The sequence below is a fragment of the Macrobrachium nipponense genome, chromosome 5 (genome assembly GCF_015104395.2).
Source record: "Macrobrachium nipponense isolate FS-2020 chromosome 5, ASM1510439v2, whole genome shotgun sequence".
In the NCBI taxonomy this organism is placed as follows: domain Eukaryota; kingdom Metazoa; phylum Arthropoda; class Malacostraca; order Decapoda; family Palaemonidae; genus Macrobrachium; species Macrobrachium nipponense.
The window spans coordinates 44,536,595-44,559,094 of NC_061107.1; the positions used below are offsets into that span (position 1 = coordinate 44,536,595).

A 22,500-nucleotide genomic window follows, 5' to 3' on the forward strand; every position below is an offset into this window, starting at 1 on the left:
TACACATAATTACAAATAAGAAGAACTGGAGTGTTCCTGTCTTTCTCACATTTAGCTTTAATGTCTAACATTAATAATTTGATCCATTCCTTACATTCTACAGAACATAAAACCTCAAATTACTCCGGAACCATTGAAAAATATTTTTGGCTCGTTTACAAAATTAAAATATATAAAGTGTATATTCTCTTAAACCAATAATTGGATTGTTAACATTCTCCCATATTCTACTCCATTGTAGCAACGGGTATTTCGCTTCTACCAAAAGTTGTGACTTAACAAACATTGTCCCGTATACACCTTTGCTTTTCATGTTGGGGAATTTTCCATTTTTATGTTTGACTTAACAAACATCGTCTCGTTTACATCTTTGATCATGTTGAGGAATTTTCTATGTTTATTTTTCTACGCTTTCTTCCACACCAGAATAGTACAAGGAAGATACATATCATTACTCACTATGAATTTTATTTTGTTTCTGTTAAATAACTTAATCTTAAACTAGAGTAATAGGTATTTAATGGTCTTCCTTCGAGTAATTCTTCAAGACTTGAGGCTGTTAAAATTGTGGCTGCTATATGAAAAACATCTGTAATACCTAATCCCCCCTTACTTTTGGGCAACAACAAACTTGTTCTACGGATGGACTGGTAACTACCACGCAATAAATACCTGAAAATTAAGGAACTTATTTTCTGTGAGTAGAATAAAACAGAGGTTTTGCTGAGCAGCAGGGAAGATAGAGACTGAATAGTAATACAAGAAAGAAGAGGCTCGTTTATAAAACAGGCAGAAAAGTTTAAATACATAGGAGGGAGGATGTGAACCTAAAGTTCAGAGTAGGATAAAAGCTTTATGGGGGAAATGGAGAGTGGTAGCTGGAGAGGTGTGTGATAAGAAAATGCCAATCAAGCAAAAAGTCAAGATATATAACACAGTGATAGGACCTGTGTTAATGCATGGAGCAGAAACATAGGCTCTAAGAAGAAAAGAGGAAGTAAAGCTTGAGAGAACAGAGATGAGAATGCTGAGCTGGATTGTGGGTGTTTCTATTGTTCTCTTTATGTTTTCGCAGCACTAAATACCCAGGATCTTAGGATTGCTTTCTGTGTTAAGCCAATTAATCGGCCAATTTTTTCTTACTATGCCATTTTCCAATTTCACTTATACTACATTTAATATTATTTAAAAGTGCACCACTAGCTTTCTCAAAAACAATAATTTCTTTGAAAACTTCAAAAATAGATTGCTCTTCACATAAAAAATAGACGAGTCATCGGGAAAACCTAGCAAGCATATATTCCATCGATTTGGAAGTATTGGTGGTACTATTTTTTATTACTCTTAAATACTTAATATAAGGGTGCCTGATAAATTACATTGAGTAAAATGGAGAGGGGCATCCTTGCCTCACAGATCTCAAGACAGGAAATATAATATTTAATTCCGTTTGATAAACACATCTGGAATGCCTAGCTTATTCATAACTCCACACAGAAAATCATGATGCACATTATCGAATGCTTTTGCTAACCTAACTTCAGAACCGCCATTTCAAGATACCCTCCATACGCATAATTAATAATATCCCTGATATTATTATTACAAGTCACTATTATTTCAAAGACTGATCTGAGCAACCGTCTAAGTAACCACAACAATGGAAAATTGTTGCGCGTTTGTTTCGCTGTCAAGAATGGTAACAAATGCTGCAGGGACCATGAACCTCCAAGTGCAATGATTCAAAGTGTTATCTTCTGTGTTAGAATAACAAAAAATTTATCATATTTTTTTTCATTTCTTCAGAGATGTATATACATGTTTTATATGGTATATTGCAAACAGCTTTATGGGGTATTAGGAGCTAAATAAACAAGAATGTTAAAGTTTTTCAGTTTTCCTGTATTCTTATATTAGTTTGTATTATGTAACTAAAACTATGATGCGGCTATAAAAGCATATATATATATATATATATATATATAATATATATATATATATATATATAAATATTCACTTCTATAGTTTTATATAACGGATGTATATTTGGCGCTTTTTGGGGGGGTGGGGTGGGAGGGGTGGCTGGTTTAGATTTCTATTTGACGGGGTTTTGGCTGCTTGGTAGCAGTTGCATCTGGGAACACTGGTCAATGTACAAACCACTAACACGCGGAGTGAAAACACGAAAGTGAGGTTACAGCCAAATTTCTTGCCAAAGGCGGCTTTATCTTGGTGGAATAAAGAACTTCTAAAATGTCGAGGTCTGTAGCAAACTGAACAGTGGTTAAAACAAAACTTCATCAATATGTTGAAGGTGACCCTTCTCCTCGCTGTGTTCTCTAATTGCATAGTAACTAAGCCTTGAAAGATAATTGACTATACGAAATGACTAACCGATGTGTTCAAACCATCTCATCCAAGGTGATCCGGTAGTTTTTCTAAAGCAAGTGACATCACAACCACTACTCTGCCATTTATAGATCAGATTGGGCCGAAGGTTTGTTACGGTAGGGTCTTTAATGTTTAAGAACTTACTTAATTTATTTTGCAAAGTGAAATATATTTTATATCAAGCTGAGGTAACCAAGGGACAAAATAGAAAGTAATATCTTTTCTAAATCGTAACTATGACTTCCAGTAAAGGTTAAAGGTAAATAAATAACAGGTTTCTTTACGTTAACGGTAGTTCCGGGTTGTTTGTTTACATATCATTTTGAAAGTTGTTTACCAATACATGTATTCAGGTTATTCAACTGATAGCCATTGTTTTTTTTAAGTGACCTTAAAATTTCGATTTGCTATCTTTTAAAGCTTTATTATTATTATTATTTTATTATTATTATTATTATTATTATTATTATTATTATTATTATTATTAGCTATCTATAACGTATTTCTGTCATTGTTATGTATCATTTTGCTTTATTACTATGAATTTTACTATGAGAATTGTAATGTCATTCTTATTGTTTTTTTTTTTTTTTTGTAAGTTGATAGCGAGTGAGAGTGCTGCTTGAAACATGCACCATTAAAGTTGTGTAAAATAGTCTTCCGGGTTTTGGCTTTGGTGTCCTTACTGATATGTAGATGGCGCTTCCCTGCTGGTGTATCTATTGCTATATGTATATTTTGTATAAATGTGAATATATACATAATAATACAAGTAAAACTAACCGAAAACTACAGATATTAGTGTCTAATCCATGCACACACACATACATACATACACACACACCACACACACATATATAGATAGATATATATATATATAATATTAGTATTATTATATATATATTTTATTATAAATTAAAAATCTATATATACATATATATAGATTAAAAAAATATTAAATATTTTATATATATTATCGGTGCTGACTTAGAAGTAAGGACATCGGGAGTGCCACTATTCATCTCTGCTGCCTTCTAAACTATAAATTAAACACCACATCTTTTGTTTTCGGTTATTTTCATATGTCCCCCCCTCCCTTCCCACCCCATTCTCACCGCCCACCCCCTCCCCACCCAATCCTATCAGGGCTGAACATGACTCGAGGGCATCGGGAGTGTTATTATTCATCTCAGATACTCGAAAACTTTGGATTAGACACTAATATCTGTCATTTTCTGTTATTTTTTTACACGTCAGCCTCTTCCATACCTCTCATCCCATCCCCCTCGTCTCCCTGAACTTAAGAGTGTGCGTATATATACATACATTATATATACATACATTTATATATATATATATATATATATATATATATATATATATATATATATATATATATATATATATACGTACAAACTTGAAAAATCACAGTAGATGCAGGTGACATCATCATAATAAGCGAATACAACTGGAAAATGACAGGCATAAATGAACTGGCTGTTCTGTGAATCGTCAAGGACACTGACCACTTTAAACTAGAAAGTTACTTTCGACTTTACTCTTCATATTCCGTTCGAATTCAGATTCTGTGTTTAGAATGATACTCAATCTGTTATTATAATTATAATTTAGAGATGAGTTTATAATCAGCACAAGGCCAATTATGAAGTTTTGTCGTTTCTACAAATACGACACTTTTTATACCTATAAATTGCAACTAATGTGGCATAACAAACTTAGGAAGGTGAGTGTACAGACTAAAGCCAGGCAATTATCTACGACTTACTGCAAAAATGAAAAAAATATATACTTTATAGGAAGGTCTGTGCACAATAACAACAAATATAATAATAGTAAGAGGAGTATTAGAGGAATGCCTTTATTGTTTGTGACAATTAGCGATTTGACCGAATCAGGAATGTTCTAATTGGTTGAAGAAGAATTGCCTGTGGTACAGTACCTTGAAACGTTTTCCAAAAAGCTTTAGAATTCATCCTTAGTTTGCTTAAACAATGACAAACTTTAAAATATAAAAACTTATTTTCTTTTTCTTATCACTTCAGAGTAGTCTCTGATTTTCATGGAACGAACGACGTCAAAATAAATTCTTTACTTGTCTCCAAAACTTAAGGAAGGGGATTATTGGATGCCGCTAAATTTCTGGCTTTGAAATTCAATGACTTCACTTTGAGAGATACCCATGTTCAATTCATAGGAGCTCTCCTCCAAGGGAAATTCCATGTAAATTTAGGAACACACACATACACACACACACACACACACACACACATATATATATATATATATATGTGTGTGTGTGTGTGTGTGTGTATATATATATATATATATATATATATATATATATATATATATATATATATATATATATATATATATGACTGGTAAAAATGTTCTGTAACAACAGAATTCCATCTAATAAAAGGAGCCCATAAAAACACCAAAATGTAGAGAGAAAAGTACTATATTTCAGAGACTGCAGTCTCTCTCTTCAGGTATATGAATGAAAAAAGTTTGCAGAAAAGGTGGTATTTATACCAAGAGATCCGTCCACAAGTAAGCCACCTTTTCTGTAAACTTTTCTCATTCATATACCTGAAGAGAGAGACAGCAGTCTCTGAAATATAGTACTTTTCTCTCTACATTTTGGTATTTTTATGGGCTCCTTTTATTAGATGTATATATATATATATATATATATATATATATAATATATATATATATATATATATATATATATATATATATATATATATATATATATATATATATATATATATATATATATATATATATATATATATATAAACACACACACACATAGACGAAACTTGCAACATACCTGAGTTTTCCAGAGGTAAACAGTCTTTGAAGCGGGTTTCATCGGGTTATCATTGAGATCGCCAACGACGATGGTGATGGTCTGGGTCGTATTCAAGTTTCCAGCGTCGACAAGAAGCACATCCACCAGCAGTTCGCGGTTCGTTTCTCTGTCGAGGGTGTCACGGGTCCAGACTTCAGCACCTCCTCTACCGCTATCCATGTCTGTTCAAGGGTGTGTTAAAATAAAAACGTTATTAGTTTCACAGAGCTAACTGAGATCATTTCTCTGCTCGTGCTGTTACAAGGACCAATACTGACTTAGAAAAATGGTCCGAGGAAGTATTTTATCTGTTCGTGTTGTGACGAAAAGACCATTATCCTTTTTCCTGATACGCCGTAAAAATAATTTGTCTATCATGTTGTATTGGAAATACCATTATTGTTTAACCGAATAAATGGGGGATATAATTTATTCCATTGGTTTAGCAAAACAGACCGAGGAAATAATCTATATGTTTATGTTGTCTTAGAAAGACCATTATTGGTTTAACAGAATAAGCTGAAGAGATTATTTATCTCTTTAAGTTGTTTGATAAAGACCATTACTGATATAGCAGAAGAAACCGAGGAGAGAACTTATCTGTTTGTTTTGTGTAAAAAAAAATAAAAAAAAGAAAAACATTATTATTTTGGCAAAATATAGTGAAGAACTATTATTTCTACTCATGTTGTGTTAAGAAAATCATTATCAATTTTAGTCAATAAGAGAATAAACTGAAAAATTAGATTTTTTGTTCATGTTACATTAGAAAAGGCAATTAATGATACTACTGGATAACCTGAATAAATAATTCATTGCAAAAAGTTATGGTATATTTTACATTTTTCAAGAAAGAAAACAGTAATATTTAGGTATGAAAATAGTTTTAGTAATAACAATACTTGTAAGTAAAGATATTGTCCTTGTTAAATTTGATGCACTTGAATTTTTAGAACACATTACAATTAGATGTGCTCTTTCAAGAAAATATAACATTCCTAATGTTTCATAGAAACTGCACCGTTATCAATTTTGTTGATGAAGAAATACATTTCAATGTTATCTTTTTTATTTCAATGTTAGCTTTTTTTTAAATAATCGTTTGCTATGCTTTACGTTTGTTGAATTTTGGAAGACATTTTCATTTTCATACGAATGTACAGTATCTCAGCAATCAAGTCTTTTAACCATCAATTTTTTAACGCCTCATTTTTGTCATTTATTAATGTTTTCATCTTTATAAAATACTTAAATTATTTGAATAGTTATGCGTTTTATATAGCTTTATTGTTTTCGCATCACCCTTACTATCATTAAAAAAAAAAAGTCTCCTTCATTTTGGAAATTAGTCTGCTCTCAGATTACTATACTGATCTTTTTTTCTCCTTTAATGAAGATCTAGTTAACTTTAACATTTTGTTCTCTCTGATCTTTTCCCAGAAACATTTAACCCTCTGTATTTTGGAAATGTGGTTCTTTGATCTGCAAAGAGTTATCTTGAAATTACCTGGGTAAATTTAAAATGATTTTATTTTTTTTATTCTTTGGAAAAAGTTAATGTTAATCATAATTAACTTCATTTGCATACACATTTTGTGAAAACTAATGTTTCCATTACTGACTTCTAGATATTATAATTTTAGGTATTTTAAGGTATACTCAGAACTGACTGAAATTAGTATGAAATTTAATGGAAATATGAAGCTAAAATTCATCCTTCTCTTTTTAAAAGTATAAGAAAAAAACTCATAGAAAGAAATATAAGGAAAAAGATTGCCTCTAATAAAGAATCATTCTTCCCTTGTGAGTGCATCGCACCTTCGACAGGAGCAGAAAAATCCTAGAAGTAATAAGGAAATGCTTAAAATCCCTTCATATTCTTAGATAAGGTCATTAATTACAAGGGGCTTCAAGAGACAGTTCATTTAAATCTTTATCTTGTTTCAACTTCAATAACCTAATACTCCCTCTCTCTCTCTCTCTCTCTCTCTCTCTCTCTCTCTCTCTCTCTCTCTCTCTCTAAATAAAAATGAATAATATTCAGGTATAAAATTGCTCTACGATATAGGCAAATATGCTATTTTCCTAAGAACATTTGAAGAAAACATCGCTTATTACAGAATCGTTATGGGCTATGCTTTTCACTGTCATAAAATATTAAAGATTATTCAGTCATCTGTATAAAAATGTTGATAAAATCTAACACTGCAGATAGAAAAAATACATATTTAGGATTCCTATTCAAAGCTGCACACAACTGAAATCGAATGAAAATACGTTGCTGGTTGTGACTGAGGTCATTTAAACCTAATCCTCCGAAATGACAAGATATTTTAGCAGCATCATCGGTATGCGTTTAAATATTTAGCGGCCAAATCTCTGTCGATTAGCTTAAACGATATGCATTTTGAACGTTAATCCAAACAGCAAGGTACTCTTGAAATAATCAGTATAAGCCACATAAAAATAAGTATGATGCTTAATCAAATATTTTCATTCTAATGAATTATATTCCTTTTATTATGACAACCCATGGAGGAGTCAGATTAACGATCGTGTGCACAGTACTAGTAATAGTAGGGAGTATTAGCTACATTCGTTAGTGGAAATATTATATCTAATGACTCTATTTACCTTTCATACTAATTACACAATCATTAGATCGCAACTGATCTTTGAAATTTATTAGTCCATACTATAGCCCATTAATCTTGCAAGAATATGAATTAATGAAAATATTATCATAACAGAAATCAAAATAAGATGAGACTACCAATTTCACCATTGCATTCTCTAGTGAGTTCAATCTACAGTATTTTCTGTCTTTTACAGCCTGTACATTATTTTGAATATAAAAGGTTCACCCCATGGCAATTTTACTCTATAACAACGTGATCTCCAGAAATGGGAAACAATTGTAACTTCAGCAAAAATGTTTGTGTACAACAAAATTATTCAACACCAATTCCATGAATACATTAGTCGATAACTTTTATACACTGAAATGTTGATCGTCGACCATTTGGGTGCTTGAGATAGCCATGAAACGAGGGAAAGGGATTCATATAAATGCGCAAAGTTTTTGGGGGAGAACTCTTGTTATGAACAAACTTCTACTTTACACCTTGAATCGAGACAGGCCACGCCTTCTCTTTCCCGAAGCTTGACAGAAAAAGAAATTTCACGAATTTCATAATTGTATCTGTTGTACATTCTGCATTTGTAAGGAATTAGAAACCACACTTTACTGATTAGACAACGATACTCTCGAAATCTGCAACTCGCTATAATGCTAAATTGGTTTTCACTCCACGAATATTTGAACATTTTAGGGTCTACTAATTTATCCTGTATTTATTTGAAAAGAATACTTGTCATTACTTTGGAGAGGAAATCCATAATAGTAATTTTTCGAAGTTAGAGTTGTCTTGAATTCTCAATAATTATTTTCAAAAACCTGCACACATACACACACACACACACTCACACACACACACACACAGAGAGAGAGAGAGAGAGAGAGAGAGAGAGAGAGAGAGAGAGAGGAGAGAGAATGTCTTAGCAATAGGTACAGTCAGTAGCCATTCAAGTTTAAGATATATTTTGTTAATAACTAAATAGAAATGTGTTGAGAAATTTTTGTCCTATCCAATAAAAAAATGAATAACCTCACCAGGTGCGTCCTGCATGACGAATAGTCAGATATTTCTTTCTTTTTATTCCCATATCGTGGCTGAATTTTGGGTATATTTAAAAACACTTGCCCAACGAAGGTTAAAAATGTATCAGTAAAAGAGCGTAATACAAACTAAATCTCAGCGTGTATAGAAAACGGAAAAAGGTTTTTCTTCTTCATTTTGAACTGAAGGTTATTTCTTTCAGCACCAGATATTGTAAATTTATATTTCTTGGCATTTTAAAATGTCCATTATAGAAGCAGAATTCATGTAACAAAACGGGATTCATCATACTATGACCGAGATGACGAAACATCATATCCCCGTAATAACAAAAAGAAAAAATGACCATATTAAGGCATTTTAACTGAGAATTTATGCGTACATAAATCATATATGCATATGTTTATACGAGCATCCAATTGTTGAAGCATTTCTGTTATAAGCTGGGGAATCTCCAGCTTTGAAAACTATTAATTAGAATAGCCATTTACCGACCAAAATTTAAAAGGAAGCAGCGAATATGTAAAGCTGTTATCATGAAACCTGCCATTCCAATTCTATTTTCACAATGAATTTAGAGAAGTCTGTACATTAAAGGTATAGTTAACATATTATAATTTAAATCAACATTTAATAAAGAATGAAGATTTAGAAGATTTTGAAACTCAGCTACAATATTGGTGAAAAAGTCTTTACCATATCACTAAGAAAGTAATGTTGTTTATAATATAGAATACATTATTAATACATACAGTAGAAGATTCTACTGATCAAGTACAAAACATAAAGGTATCCAAATTCGTATGTACCACGTATGCCATATATGCGTCCATAAATTCGATGTCTTCATATATATTGTAATGAAAATCATTTGCCTTTAATAAGTACTTAGATAAGTAAAAAAAAAAAAAAAGCAAGCATGACTAACTGAGTTTTTATAAACAAAACCCCATTTCTAAATAGATGTATAAATACTATACTCACACTGATTAAATTTCAGTTCGATGAGATCAAAGATATGCGGTGGATTCGTCGGCGCCAGCGACAGGCTGAATGGTGGCCCGTGACCTAATGCCCAGACGTCGTCATCGGTGGCAGTAAGGACTCCTAACATGACTGGAGGCTCCCCTTCCTGAACGTGAAGGACAGTGGGTGGCAGGAGACGAGGAGGGCAGTCATTGACATCTAGAACTGTGATGGTGAGAGTCGCTGTGGACGTCAGAGAAGGGTTTCCTTGATCACTGGCCAGGACTCTGTAGAGACTCATGGAGTCTTCATCCAGCTCGCGATCCAGAGGTCGGTAAAGGTGAATGCTGCCGCCTTCGTCCACTTTCAGGGCGTCCCACTCTCCCTCGATCTGATATTTCACTCGGCCGCCTCTGCCCTGGGAAGAAAGGTAAGTTACGGGTATGGTAATTATTTTTAAATAAGATCCACAACCTATGCAGAGTGTGCATACTTCCGCCAACCTGAGCCATCTGTGAATAAATGTTTTTGAGCCGGAAACTAAAGGAATACTTACAAGTTAAAGGGTAAACTCCAGTCAGAATTTCTTTAGCCATGTAATTGTTTCCCAAAAATAAACGCCAATACTTATATTCATGTAACTCCCAAAATTCAAGCACATTCACGTCAATATGCCCAGTTTTTTTTCCTAAAAAGCAGCTCAGAATTTGCCTAAATCAAGAGAAGAAAAAAATAGAAGCTGAACCGTGAGCTTGACTTTCTTGGCATCATTTACATAAGAAAAATATGAGTATGAAATCACTGTAGAATTGCTGATACAATAGGTTTTTAGAAAAATCCTAAATGAAATTCTTCATGTATGAACAAAATATTCTTACATATACAATATTCTCAGTAACCGGGGTTTATAAACCTAAATTCTAACGCAATATATTAAAGGAAATAATCAGTTCACAATTTCGTGTGTAATAGAAATAAATTCCCAACTCACATGGGTTCGAACTCAGAACTCTTCTCATTTGAGTCCCTGGTTCCATCCTGATGTGAATTAGGAATTTATATTGGTGTAAATGATTTACAGCGAATTATTTACTTCTGTTTATCTAAGGCAACACAGATCTGTCTGTCTGTCTCTTTTGCAATTGTGTTAGTGCAGCTTTCTCCAATGAAGAAATTAACGTTGCATATACAGAATGCAATGAGCTTATATTAGATTCCAGTCTCCGGGAGCAATATGCGAAAAACTTATCCTCTCTCAAGAAAATATCATATATTACTAAGTGACTAAGAATCTGCTTGCAGTGTACCATACGGCAGCAAATGCCTACTAAACAGCAAATTTTCTCTCAGAAAAAATTGAGGAAACAAATAGCAACCGTTCACTGATCTGGGACGTGATCAAAGCACTGCAGGAATCATTCGACAGACGTACACCAAGCAACCAGACTCCTTTAAAAGAGGCATCTATTATTTCCTCACATCCCAACAACACAACAGAATTGGGGGTGCAACATGAGGTAGAGTCGACCATATCCTCCCAAGTGGAAATTGGCCTTTCATCCACGATGAGAATGATCATGAAGGGATTGGCGGCTGGCAGACTCAAACCAACAAAAGAGAAAAGAACCTCTCAATCTCCAGCTGGATGGAACCCCAATGGTCGTGAATCACCTAGCCTGAAACCTGAGAAGAGATGTAAAAAACTTCAAAGGCATCATTGCATTACAAGAAAGGCTTTCCTGGCCACATGACCTTGTCATCTGCAGTTCAGTGCATGATGACTTCAGAGCTTTCTAGGCAGATTACATCATAACTAGTCACTAGAAAGGGGGCCTTTCTTTCCTGTGGAACAAATCTTTAGACAATATAGTAAATGCGATGACCTATCGGAGTGATAGATGGCTGGAGCTTCTAGTGATAGTTAGGGGACTCTAAGATCCTAATAATTAATGGTTGTATGCTCTTGAACAATACTGCTTGATTCTATGCGAGTTACACATATTTGTATAATCATGGACCTTAATTCTCACCCCACAAAACAATTTCATAACGAACTTACTCACTTCTGTAAAAATCATGCTCTCAAAATCAGTTATGCAAAGTTCCTCTCTCCTTATTCATATATCTACATACAAAGTAAACGGGTGCAATTACAACCACCTGGCTGGACCACTGCATCATGTCCCGACACCTTAATGAATCAATTGTGACCTGCAACATTCGAACGATTTTGCAATAGGCTGCAATCACATCCTCTTACTAGTGTCATTCAACATTCCATCCCTCCCTACCGCCGTGAACCCCTAAATGATCGCCCACCTGCCATTAATCGGGATTTTAAAAATCATCAGAAAAGCAGATCCTTTAGGGAATCCACGGAAACCAGGTTGCGGTCAACAGTTCAACCAGAAGACGCATTACTGTGCACTAACCTAAAATGTGGAAAGGGCTACCACAGGAGAGCTCTGAAATAATTGCAATCGGACATAATTTCGGCTATTCTTGCTTCCAGCAAGACTACCATTAGATTTCATCATGGCAACTCTCGTAATATATCTGGCTGGAATGACTTGGTTAAAAATCTGTATACACATTCACAAGAAATTGTTTTACTGTGGAGGCAAGATGGTAGCCTAAGGGATGGAAAACTTGCATTTCTTGCTCTTAAATACTGTAGAATAAATGAAAGGCAACTAAGAACAAATGCAATACCTAGAAAATTAGAATCTGGCAACAATCCTTGTCTTTGGAAAGAAATTCAATCCCTAAATCACAAAACTAACAAGCTATCACTGAGAGTAGGAGAAGCCACTGGTGACAAGGTTAGCGTGAGGATGTACGATGATACTTCAGCACTATCCTTAACTGTATAAACAACCAAGGCTTCCAAAGATATGTCAATAACCTCTTTACTGATAACATTCATTTTCACTTCGCCAATCGTATTACGCCAGGTAACATCATCTATGTCATAAACAATCTACTTAATAATAAATCGCCTTGCTGCAATGGTCTTCTGACTGAAGCTTCCAAATTCATCCATCCCATAATTTCCATTTGGTAGCTGTTCTTTTCAATGTGTGCATAATTCATCAGTTTCTTCAAGACTCCCTACTCTTAGTTAACTTTATGTCATTAATCAAAAACAAGTTAAAGGATGCAGCTGACACTGGCAATTGTCGCCCAATTCTAATTACTCCAATTGCATTGAAGATACTTGAGTCCTTTCTTTTAGTGAGATTTCTCCTCTTTCTACAAACTACTGACAACCAGTTCGGATATAAAGCAAACCACTCAACTGCCACTGCTTCTACACCTTGAAAGAATTGCTGAGCTATTACCTATCATCAGCCTCTCCTGTTTTCATGTTTTATAGATGTGAATAAAGAATTTGACAGGGTAAACTATCAGAAGCATTTTATGAAACTGCATAAAAAGGCACACCTCCATAATGAATTGGCATTTCATATTGCTGGTTCTCCATACAGCAATTCTGGGTCAAATGGGGTCATGCTTTGTCGTACACCTTCGGCTCCCCAAACAGGCTTTGACAAGTGGACATTCTGATTAATACATACACGGATGCCCTTAATGTCAAACTGAACTCACTCCCAATCAGATGCAATATCAACGATACAACAATAAACAACCTCTGTTACTCCACTGATATGGTTCTGATTTCCCTTTCAGTGCAAGGTCTCCAGCAACTAATCGACACTTTCTGCAGTTATGCAAAGGAATTTGATAACCTATACAGTGAAGCCAAGACCCGGTGCATGTCGCTTCTCCCTAGATTGTTTAAATATATTGCAGAACCACATCACAGACGACCTAAAGGATACAGCAGACATAGAACAGAGGTGTTGTGAACTATGTGCAACTAACAAAATGATTGCAAGGAGGTTTGCCTTTTGTGACTGATAAAAGAAACTGCTGATCTTCCACTCTTACTGCTAGAGGGCATGAGACATAACACCAGATGTTCATAGAAGGGGTTTTGCTACTAAATCATACCTCTTTTTGTACTGGGTCTCTGCAAGCGCCACACATTGGCTATTCCTCGGTTCTGTTTTTCATTCTCCTGTTTCTGTATATTTCTGGGTCTTCGTCTACTTTTATTAGTCCTTCCAATGCACATCTTAGCCACTCGTTTTCACTGGTTTTCGGATATTTCTGCAGTGCTGTGTTCTCGATCCTCTCTCTCCTTCCTTTTGTGTTATGTATAGTCGGTCTGTAATTGCTCTTGGGTGTAGTGCTTTGTGTATTGCCTTGTGTTTCCTAGTTTTCTGGTCTCTGCTACAGAGTTCAGCCTTTATCCACTCCACTACTCCTACACTGTATCTGATTACTAGTACTGTTCATGTGTTTATGGCTTTCGTCATGTTTCCTGCATTGAATTTTGATTTGAGTAATGTCCTCAGTCTCAGTGTATATTCTTTCCTGGTCGTATCCTTAATCTATTGGTGTTTTATATCCTCTCCTTCTATTATTCCTAGGAATTTGTATCCTGTCTCATATATGTGTTTGATGCTATTCCCAAATGGTAGCTTTATCCATACTTTGCCTTTCAGTATGCCGACCAAGAAGCTTTTCTATTCCAAACTCCATCTTGAAGTTCCAAGATACAATCCTTACCGTATGAATTAGGGTATATATTTCCTTGGTGCTTTTAACATATAGGTTGATGTCGTTCATGAACACCAGATGCTTAACTCTGTTACATCCTCTCTTGAGTTGGTGTTCAGTATCCGTCCTCTGCAGTAGTTTTGTCATGAGAATCATGGCTACTGAGAAGATGTTAACCTCTGCTATTCTTATCCCAGAGCTTGTGAGTATTCTATTCCAGTTGCACATTGCATTTTTTAGGAAGGTGATGGTGTTTTCCTCTGCTCCACACATGTGTGGTATCATGTTGAAGACTTTCTTGTAGTATATCCTTTCCATGCTCAATAATTATTTCAAGGCCGTTGTCGCATAGGTTCAGCTGTATGTTTTTGCTATTTTGGCACAGCATGTTTTAGACCCTACGGTAATTTTGGACAATGCAATGAAGTACCAGAATTTATTGATTAAGGCAATTTACTCCTGACAAATTTGCATTTTCACAACGTTCGTTGTACCTATGCGAACATCTGTCCTCCGCTTGGCTAAAGAGGTAAGGAAGAAGACCTGCCCACTCGTATCTCTCTCTGTCTAAAACTTATGAATGGTGGAGTGTATTACGATATCGTTTTTTTACATTTTACGTTTGCAAATTAGTTTATACATTAAAGGTTATATGTACTTTATTGTTTAAGGAGATTATTATAACCTCAGGGTTCATTTACAGTATATAGTTACAGATGAATGGACCGACAGACAATTAGAGGGGCAGTAGTTTACTGGTTTTCAGGTACGTTTATTTTGTCGTCCGATTTGCGCAAACATCTGAAATTACCCATATCTGCAAGTGTACATTCAATCAACTGTATCAGCTATGGCAAAATGTTGCACTATCGTCATCATGGATGCCGCAATGCGTTTGCATTACGGCTGTTTGGTGCATATAATGCAGAGGTTAGCCAATGGGCAAAGAATGTCTCGAAAAAAGGTAAGGGATAATAGGGTTCCCTTTAACTCACATGCACCAGAACATGATTGAATGATTTAACCCCTTTTTTTTTATCAAATTGACAAATATAGCAATTTGTGGAAGGATTTGTTGAAAGCCATCGGTCCTAGCAATAGATATACCATACCATGCTGACAGAGGATAGTATTTCCCCACATCTGCAATATTTTATAACCAAAACTGGCTCATTACCACCCCATTCTCATGGTAATAAAGTCATACATGATACATAAAAACATACAAAGACCTATATGAAAGATACTGCATAGGAAACGGTTATTGTTGGTAATTAAAAACGTAAAAAGCCATATCGTAGTACACTCTTTCATTCAAAAGTTTAAGAGAGAGAGAGAGAGAGAGAGAGAGAGAGAGAGAGAGAGAGAGAGAGAGAGAGAGAGAGAGAGAGAGACAAGTGGGTGGGGCTTCTTTCCTAACTCTTTAGCTAAGCCAAGGATAGGTGTTCGAATATCAAGTGTAAACTGCCTTAATCTATAAATTTTCGAACCTCATTATATTGCCCAAAATTACCGGAGGGTCTATAACATGCCGTGCCAAAATATCAAGAAGGTACAGCTGATAAATAAAAAAATATTCAAGAAAACCTATGGGACAATGGGCTTGAAATAGTTAGTAGGTTGCTTCTATCGCTCTTGCCATTCGTCATTACTATTTTGTCTATCAGGAGCTGTTCTTTTGTGCCACTACACTTCCTTTTGCAGTCCTCTGTTGGCGAGGGATGGTGTTTGTATCATCAAGGTAATTTATAGCCTTTCACTGAAGATTCCCCATTCTGCCTTGACTTCCTGGAGCCATGTTGCATGATTGTTGTGTGATACCGGATGGCTCCATATGTTTTCGCAGTCTCTTACTCGGTGGTTCTCTTTCCCTTTTGATTGGCTGTATGGTCTCATGACGTTAGTTCCGAGGAGTTTACGTTGTTATCCTTTATTCCTATTCCTGTGACATTGGCTCTTATGTGCTTTGGCTTTGAGCCTCTGTTTTATATCTTCTATTGTGTTGTTAGCCCTTTTTTCTGTAATTTGTATTTTTCGTTCAGTTTCTTATTTTCTTGCTTCTTAGCCTCTTTTCTGCCCTCTCTTTCAGTTTACTCAAGTCAGATTTCATCACAATGATTGTTTGTGCAGGCGTCTTTTCCAAGGAGGTTACTGTTTTGGTTTCTATTGAGTTGGTTGTGATGGTAGTGCTGATGTTTGTATCCCCATGAGTTCTGATACTGGTGGTGTGTCTTAGTCTCATTCTTTCATTAACTTCACTTCTTTACTCCAAACCGTGAAACAGGTGGCTATTTGAAACTGTTATAGAGTTATTGTTCAATGAAATAATGCGTTTGGTCGAGCAAGAAGAACCTTGTGTAGTGTTCTAAAATACACTATGGAAGTTCACTAGATCTGTAAAAAAAAAAAAAAAAAATTGGCGCTCTATATATAGACGTTTATTTTGACTCGAGATTTGTATAATTACTTTCATTTAGGAATGAATTAAGATGACATATAAAAATATATGGATATTCACAGCTTCTCCCACTAACTCACATGTTGAAAAAAACCGACCTTCTAATGTTCTTTACTATTAAATACTTAAAAAACATTTCTGCACATCTTGTTATTTTTATTTAATTTACCCAAGACCCAAATATAGAAAATTACCACAGAGAAGTTGGAAACGTCTTTTGTCGGTGACGAAAATGAAGATGAAAACGTTTGCGTTTTCTTTATTTTTCAGTTCCTCGCCACTAATAATGTTGTAGGGAATGATAATAATTGTATAAGCGATTCTCATTTAGTACAGCTGAAGACCATTTGCTTCCCAGTTCGGAGATGTTGCTATTACTGCCACACAATGAAAGTTCAAAGGGCAGTGCGTCTCCGTAGAAAACGGTAATAATGAGTTTTGGGTTCTCCAGAAAGAATACATAACCCGAGTTACCCAACTTTAAATTTCCCAAGTCATTGGAGTTCGAAGAGTTTCAAGGCTCTTCGAAGAGGCCGCCAGCCATTTTGCTTTCTCGCAAAGACCGGTTGTTTCCATCAGGGATATCGGAAGTCCTTTACTCTAGGGAAACGAGAGGACGAATTCGTTATCAGGAGGTACAAGAAGTCATGGTGAACCTTAAAGCTGACAAACTGCTGACATATATGCACATTTTGCATAATTATTCTACATTTTCTAAACGGAATTAATGACACTATTCTCATAATGAACTCAAAACCAATTCCGTACAAAATGATGCACGATCATGTCAATGACAAACTTAGAAATGTATTAGGCAGCATTCCCGAAATGACTTGGTTCACAGACTTCATTCGTTTCTGGCGATACATACATACTTACATAATTACACATACACATACGTAGATGCAAACCCATATGTATATATACATATATATATATATATATATATATATATATATATATATATATATATATATATATATAATATATATAATCTACTAGTCACTTTTTTACCAGATACCTATGCAATTGTAATAGCCACAGTCTCTACGAAACCTAAAGATCGAAGTTCAAAGAAATTTGAAGAAATTACAATGTCTGGTACCGGGGAATGAACCCAGGTCCCATAATCACAAAGAGGTCACGTCGGCAACGTGACCTCTTTGAACTTAGATCTTCAGGCTTTGTAGTGACAAGCGTATCCAAAAAAAGAGCAAAAAATTCAAGAAGTTAAGAGGGTATTGTAGCTATTGCAATTGCATTTATATAATTTTTTCCACAAAGAAGGAAAAAAAATCTTTGTCCTGATCATACAATAGGCGCACTTCAATATATTACGAACGTTTATTTATGCATTAAATTGAATGGGATAAATTGATTAGATAAGTAAAATCAAGGTGTAAAATTATTATATACATATATGTATATATATATGCAGCTGTGAGATTCTTGAGGAACGCAAGCCAGAAAAAGTTTGGAGGGAGTGATGGCATGTTGGATGAAGATGGGAACTTGGTCACAGACGAAATGGAGAAAAGGAATCTGTTTGCAAGGTATTTTGAAAGACTCCTAAATGTTGATACTACCGGTAGGGATGAGTGCATTGCAGATTTAAACAAGGCTCTGGAGGTACAAGAAGAAGACATTAGTGCAGAAGAGGTGAAAGAGGCCTTAAAATCTGTAAAAAATTGAAAAACTGCTGGCGTGTGCGGGATAACTGCAGAGATGCTAAAAGCAGGAGGACGAAGGATGATAGAGGCATTAAGAGTTGTTTTTAGCATAGTTTGGAAAACAGAGGTGGTACCAAGTGATTGGAAAAAGGCAATTATGATACCAATATATAAAAATAAGGGAAGCAAAAGGGAGTGTGGTAACTATCGGGGCATAAGTTTACTGTCAGTCCCAGGGAAGATATTCATGAGAGTAATACTTAACAGAATAAGACCTATAGTAGAAGGGAAACTTAAGAGAACAACAGTGTGGTTTTAGAAGTGGAAGGTCAACAGTGGATCAAATTTTCACCTTAAGACAGATAATTGAGAAAAGATGGGAGTATGCAAAGCCAATATTCTGTGCTTTTATAGACTTGGAGAAAGCGTATGATTCAGTATGGAGGGATGGATTGTGGAGAGTGGCAGAACACTATGGTGTACCACTGAAAGTGATAAGGATACTAAAGAACTGGTACCAAGGAGTGTGCAGCTGTGTAAAGCTGGATGGACAGCAAAGTGACTGGTTCCCAGTTGGAAGTGGGCTAAGACAGGGATGTGTTATGTCACCCACCTTGTTTAATGTATATATTGACCATATAATGAGAAGAGTGATGGAGAATGAAAACAGAGGGGCTAGTATTGGTGGAGAAGTTTTTATGGATTTGGACTTTGCTGATGATGTTGCGTTGGTTGCTGATACGTGGCTGGTGCTGGTAGGTATGGTAATGAGGATGGAGACAGAGACACAGAATTTTGGCTTGAACATCTGCACAAAGAAGAGCGAGATCATGGTTGTGAGTAAGGATGATGATTGGGTGCACATGGAGGATATGACAATCAGAGGACAGGAACTCAAGCAAGTTGAGAAGTTTGTTTACTTGGGAAGTGTGGTAACAGCAGACGGGAGGCAAATTGAAGATATACAAAGAAGAAAACTAGGAGCAGCAAGAGCTTTTGAGGTTCTGAGAAAAAACGTTTGGTCGAGGCATGAAATCAGCTTGAGAACTAAGATGAGAATATTCAATGCAGTAGTACTACCAGTCCTGATGTATGGCTCGTCCACCTGGGCACTGTCCAGAACAGAGGAGAAAAGGTTGGATGCTTTTGAGATGAAGCTGCTGAGAAGAATACTTGGCATTAAATGGGATGATTATGTTAGAAATGAAGACATCAGGGTGAGATTGAGGCAAAGGCCAGTCAGTACCAGGTTCAAGAGGGGAAGGCTGAAATGGTTTGGACATGTTGAGAGGATGGAAGAGAATAGAGAACCCAGGAGAGCACTGAGAGCAGTACAAATAGGAAGAAGACCGCTGGGTAGACCAAGAATGAGGTGGATAGACATAATTGTCAGGGATCTTGAGGATGAAATCCAAAATTTAGAGGAAACGAGGGAAATGGCTCGGGATAGAGACAGATGGAGAGGAACTGTATCAGCCTTATGCCACTGGCCAGTGGCGGGGAAGATAAAGTAAGGTAAGTAGTATATATATATATAATATATATATATATATAGTAATATAGATATATATATTATATATATATATATATATATATATATATATATATATATATATATAATATATATGTATGTATGTATCGAGCTACAATGTCCTTTAATATCTAATTCGCTCTACCTCGGATTAATTAATATTTTTTCATATATGCTTAACCGAAGGGAATTTTTTTTTTCTCGAATAATAGACTTGCCTGGACCAGGGCGCGAACCCATGGCAAGTCTATTATCGAGAAAAAAAAATTCCCCTTCGGTTAAGCATATATGAAAATATATTAATTCCGAAGTAGAGCGAATTAAATATTAAAGGACATTGTAGCTCGATATATATATATGAATCACGGAAATGTGATATGACACACACACACACACATATATATATATATATATATATATATATATATATATATATATATATATATATATTATATATTATATATATATATATATATATATATATATATATATATATATGTGTGTTGTGTGTGTGTGTGTGTGTATATATATATATATATATATATATATATATATATATATATATATATATATATATATATATATATATATATATGCAATAACTCTACACCCTTGATTTTATTTATCTTATTTATTTATCCTATTTAATTTAATGCATAATAAGGTGCGTAACATATTGAAGTGCGCCAAATGGTATGATCAGGGCAAAGAATTAGTTTTCTTCTTTTTTCCTATCTGTGTGTGTGTTGTGTGTGTGTGTGTCTTCTCTCTCTCTCTCTGCGATTTCTCTCTCTCTCATCTATATATATCTACTCTATCTATGCAATAACTCTCCACCTTGGATTTTTTATCTATTTATTTATCCTATTTAATTATGCATAAATACTGTGCGTACATATTGAGTCGCCAACTGTTCCTGATCAGTGCAAGACTTAGTTTTCTTCTTTTTTCCTATCTTTGTTCAATATATATATATATATCATATATACTATATACTATATATATATATTATATATATGTATGGTAATATAATCGTGTTGTGTGATGTGTGTGTGGTGTGTGCCTTGAGGGGGGGTTTGCATCTACATATGTGTATGTGCGTTAGCATTTATAGATGCTCTTAAAACGTTGCATGGCAACAGAAAAAGATTTTATGTGACTTATAGGAATTGCGCGCAATGACTGCGGAAATGCGTTGAGTATTTGGGATATTTATGGGAATCTGTTACCGTTAGTTCTGTGTTTCTTTATGAAGAAAGTTGTGCTCGTTTGGAAGCAAATGGGCGTTACTTGTTGGCGCTAAGGGTAATTTGAGTCACCTATGGATAGAAAGATGAGGAGCATTGGGAAAATATTTTAGCAAAATATTTTACGTGAATGGTAAATGGAAGTTAGCATCAATTTTTGTACTAGATAAAATGAGTTAGAGTTACAATAGTAAAGAGGATAGCGACTAGATAAAAATAGATATAGAAACTATATGTTATAGGACAGAAAAGTCTACAATCATTTATTAAAAGAATGAATCCTTGTTATAAAAGAGAACGGCACTGAATAAAATATTCATCAATTATAGAAAAAAGAGTTATATAATACTTTAGAAAATTGTAGGGGGGGTCATTGTTAATTTATATAACTCTACTAACACTGGACCGAACACGTGAATGCAAGAAGTTCCTGATATATTCATGAAATACTGTGTAAAAATACAACAAACTGTATTTCTGGGGCAAAAAAACATTTCCATCATGAGAGATTAAAAGAAATAATGATTGAAATCTCGATTACGTGCAAAAATTGAGTTCGATGTGATTGATTACGAAAATATATAACATGAAATTATTGCTAATCAAGAAGAAACTTGCATGAAGTTCAATACAGGTACGAACTAGTTGAATTATAGCAAGAGAGAAGTAGCACTGGGTAAAAGAAATGTTTTGACCTTCATGCTGTTTACAGCAATGTAATCTGACTGAATCAACACTGTGATTGTCAATTTCTGAGTAACCGGATTAAGAACGAGGAACCAAATTACCTTTCCTCGGAAAGATCCTGAAGTAGATTCCTGTAAACATCTACTGAAAACCAAGCTAATCATAAACTTTGAACTATATTTCTGGGCATCATCAAAGCTGCAGGGCCCATAAGGTTAACAACTAAAAAATTCCTGTCTATTGCATATGAAATGAGATTGCCGATAGTACCCCATTCCCCAAGCTCCAGAAAGTAGAAGGATTCTTGATCATGTGTAAATCTATGATGCAATTTGCATAATGGCTTCGTTTTAGATAAGGTAC

The 22,500-nt window shown here is 34.8% G+C and overlaps 1 protein-coding gene across 2 annotated transcripts in view; it reads right to left on the reverse strand.

Moving 5' to 3' along the window:
* Positions 1-22,500, reverse strand: part of LOC135215283 (putative neural-cadherin 2) — a 653,807-nt gene that overhangs the window by 35,995 nt on the left and 595,312 nt on the right. For both annotated transcript variants that reach the window (XM_064249829.1, XM_064249828.1), the window contains 2 exons: positions 9,937-10,336; positions 5,252-5,454 (listed from right to left, as the gene is read on the reverse strand). In XM_064249829.1, coding sequence (XP_064105899.1) covers positions 5,252-5,454; positions 9,937-10,336 — 603 coding nt within the window. The remainder of the gene's footprint in view (positions 1-5,251; positions 5,455-9,936; positions 10,337-22,500) is intronic.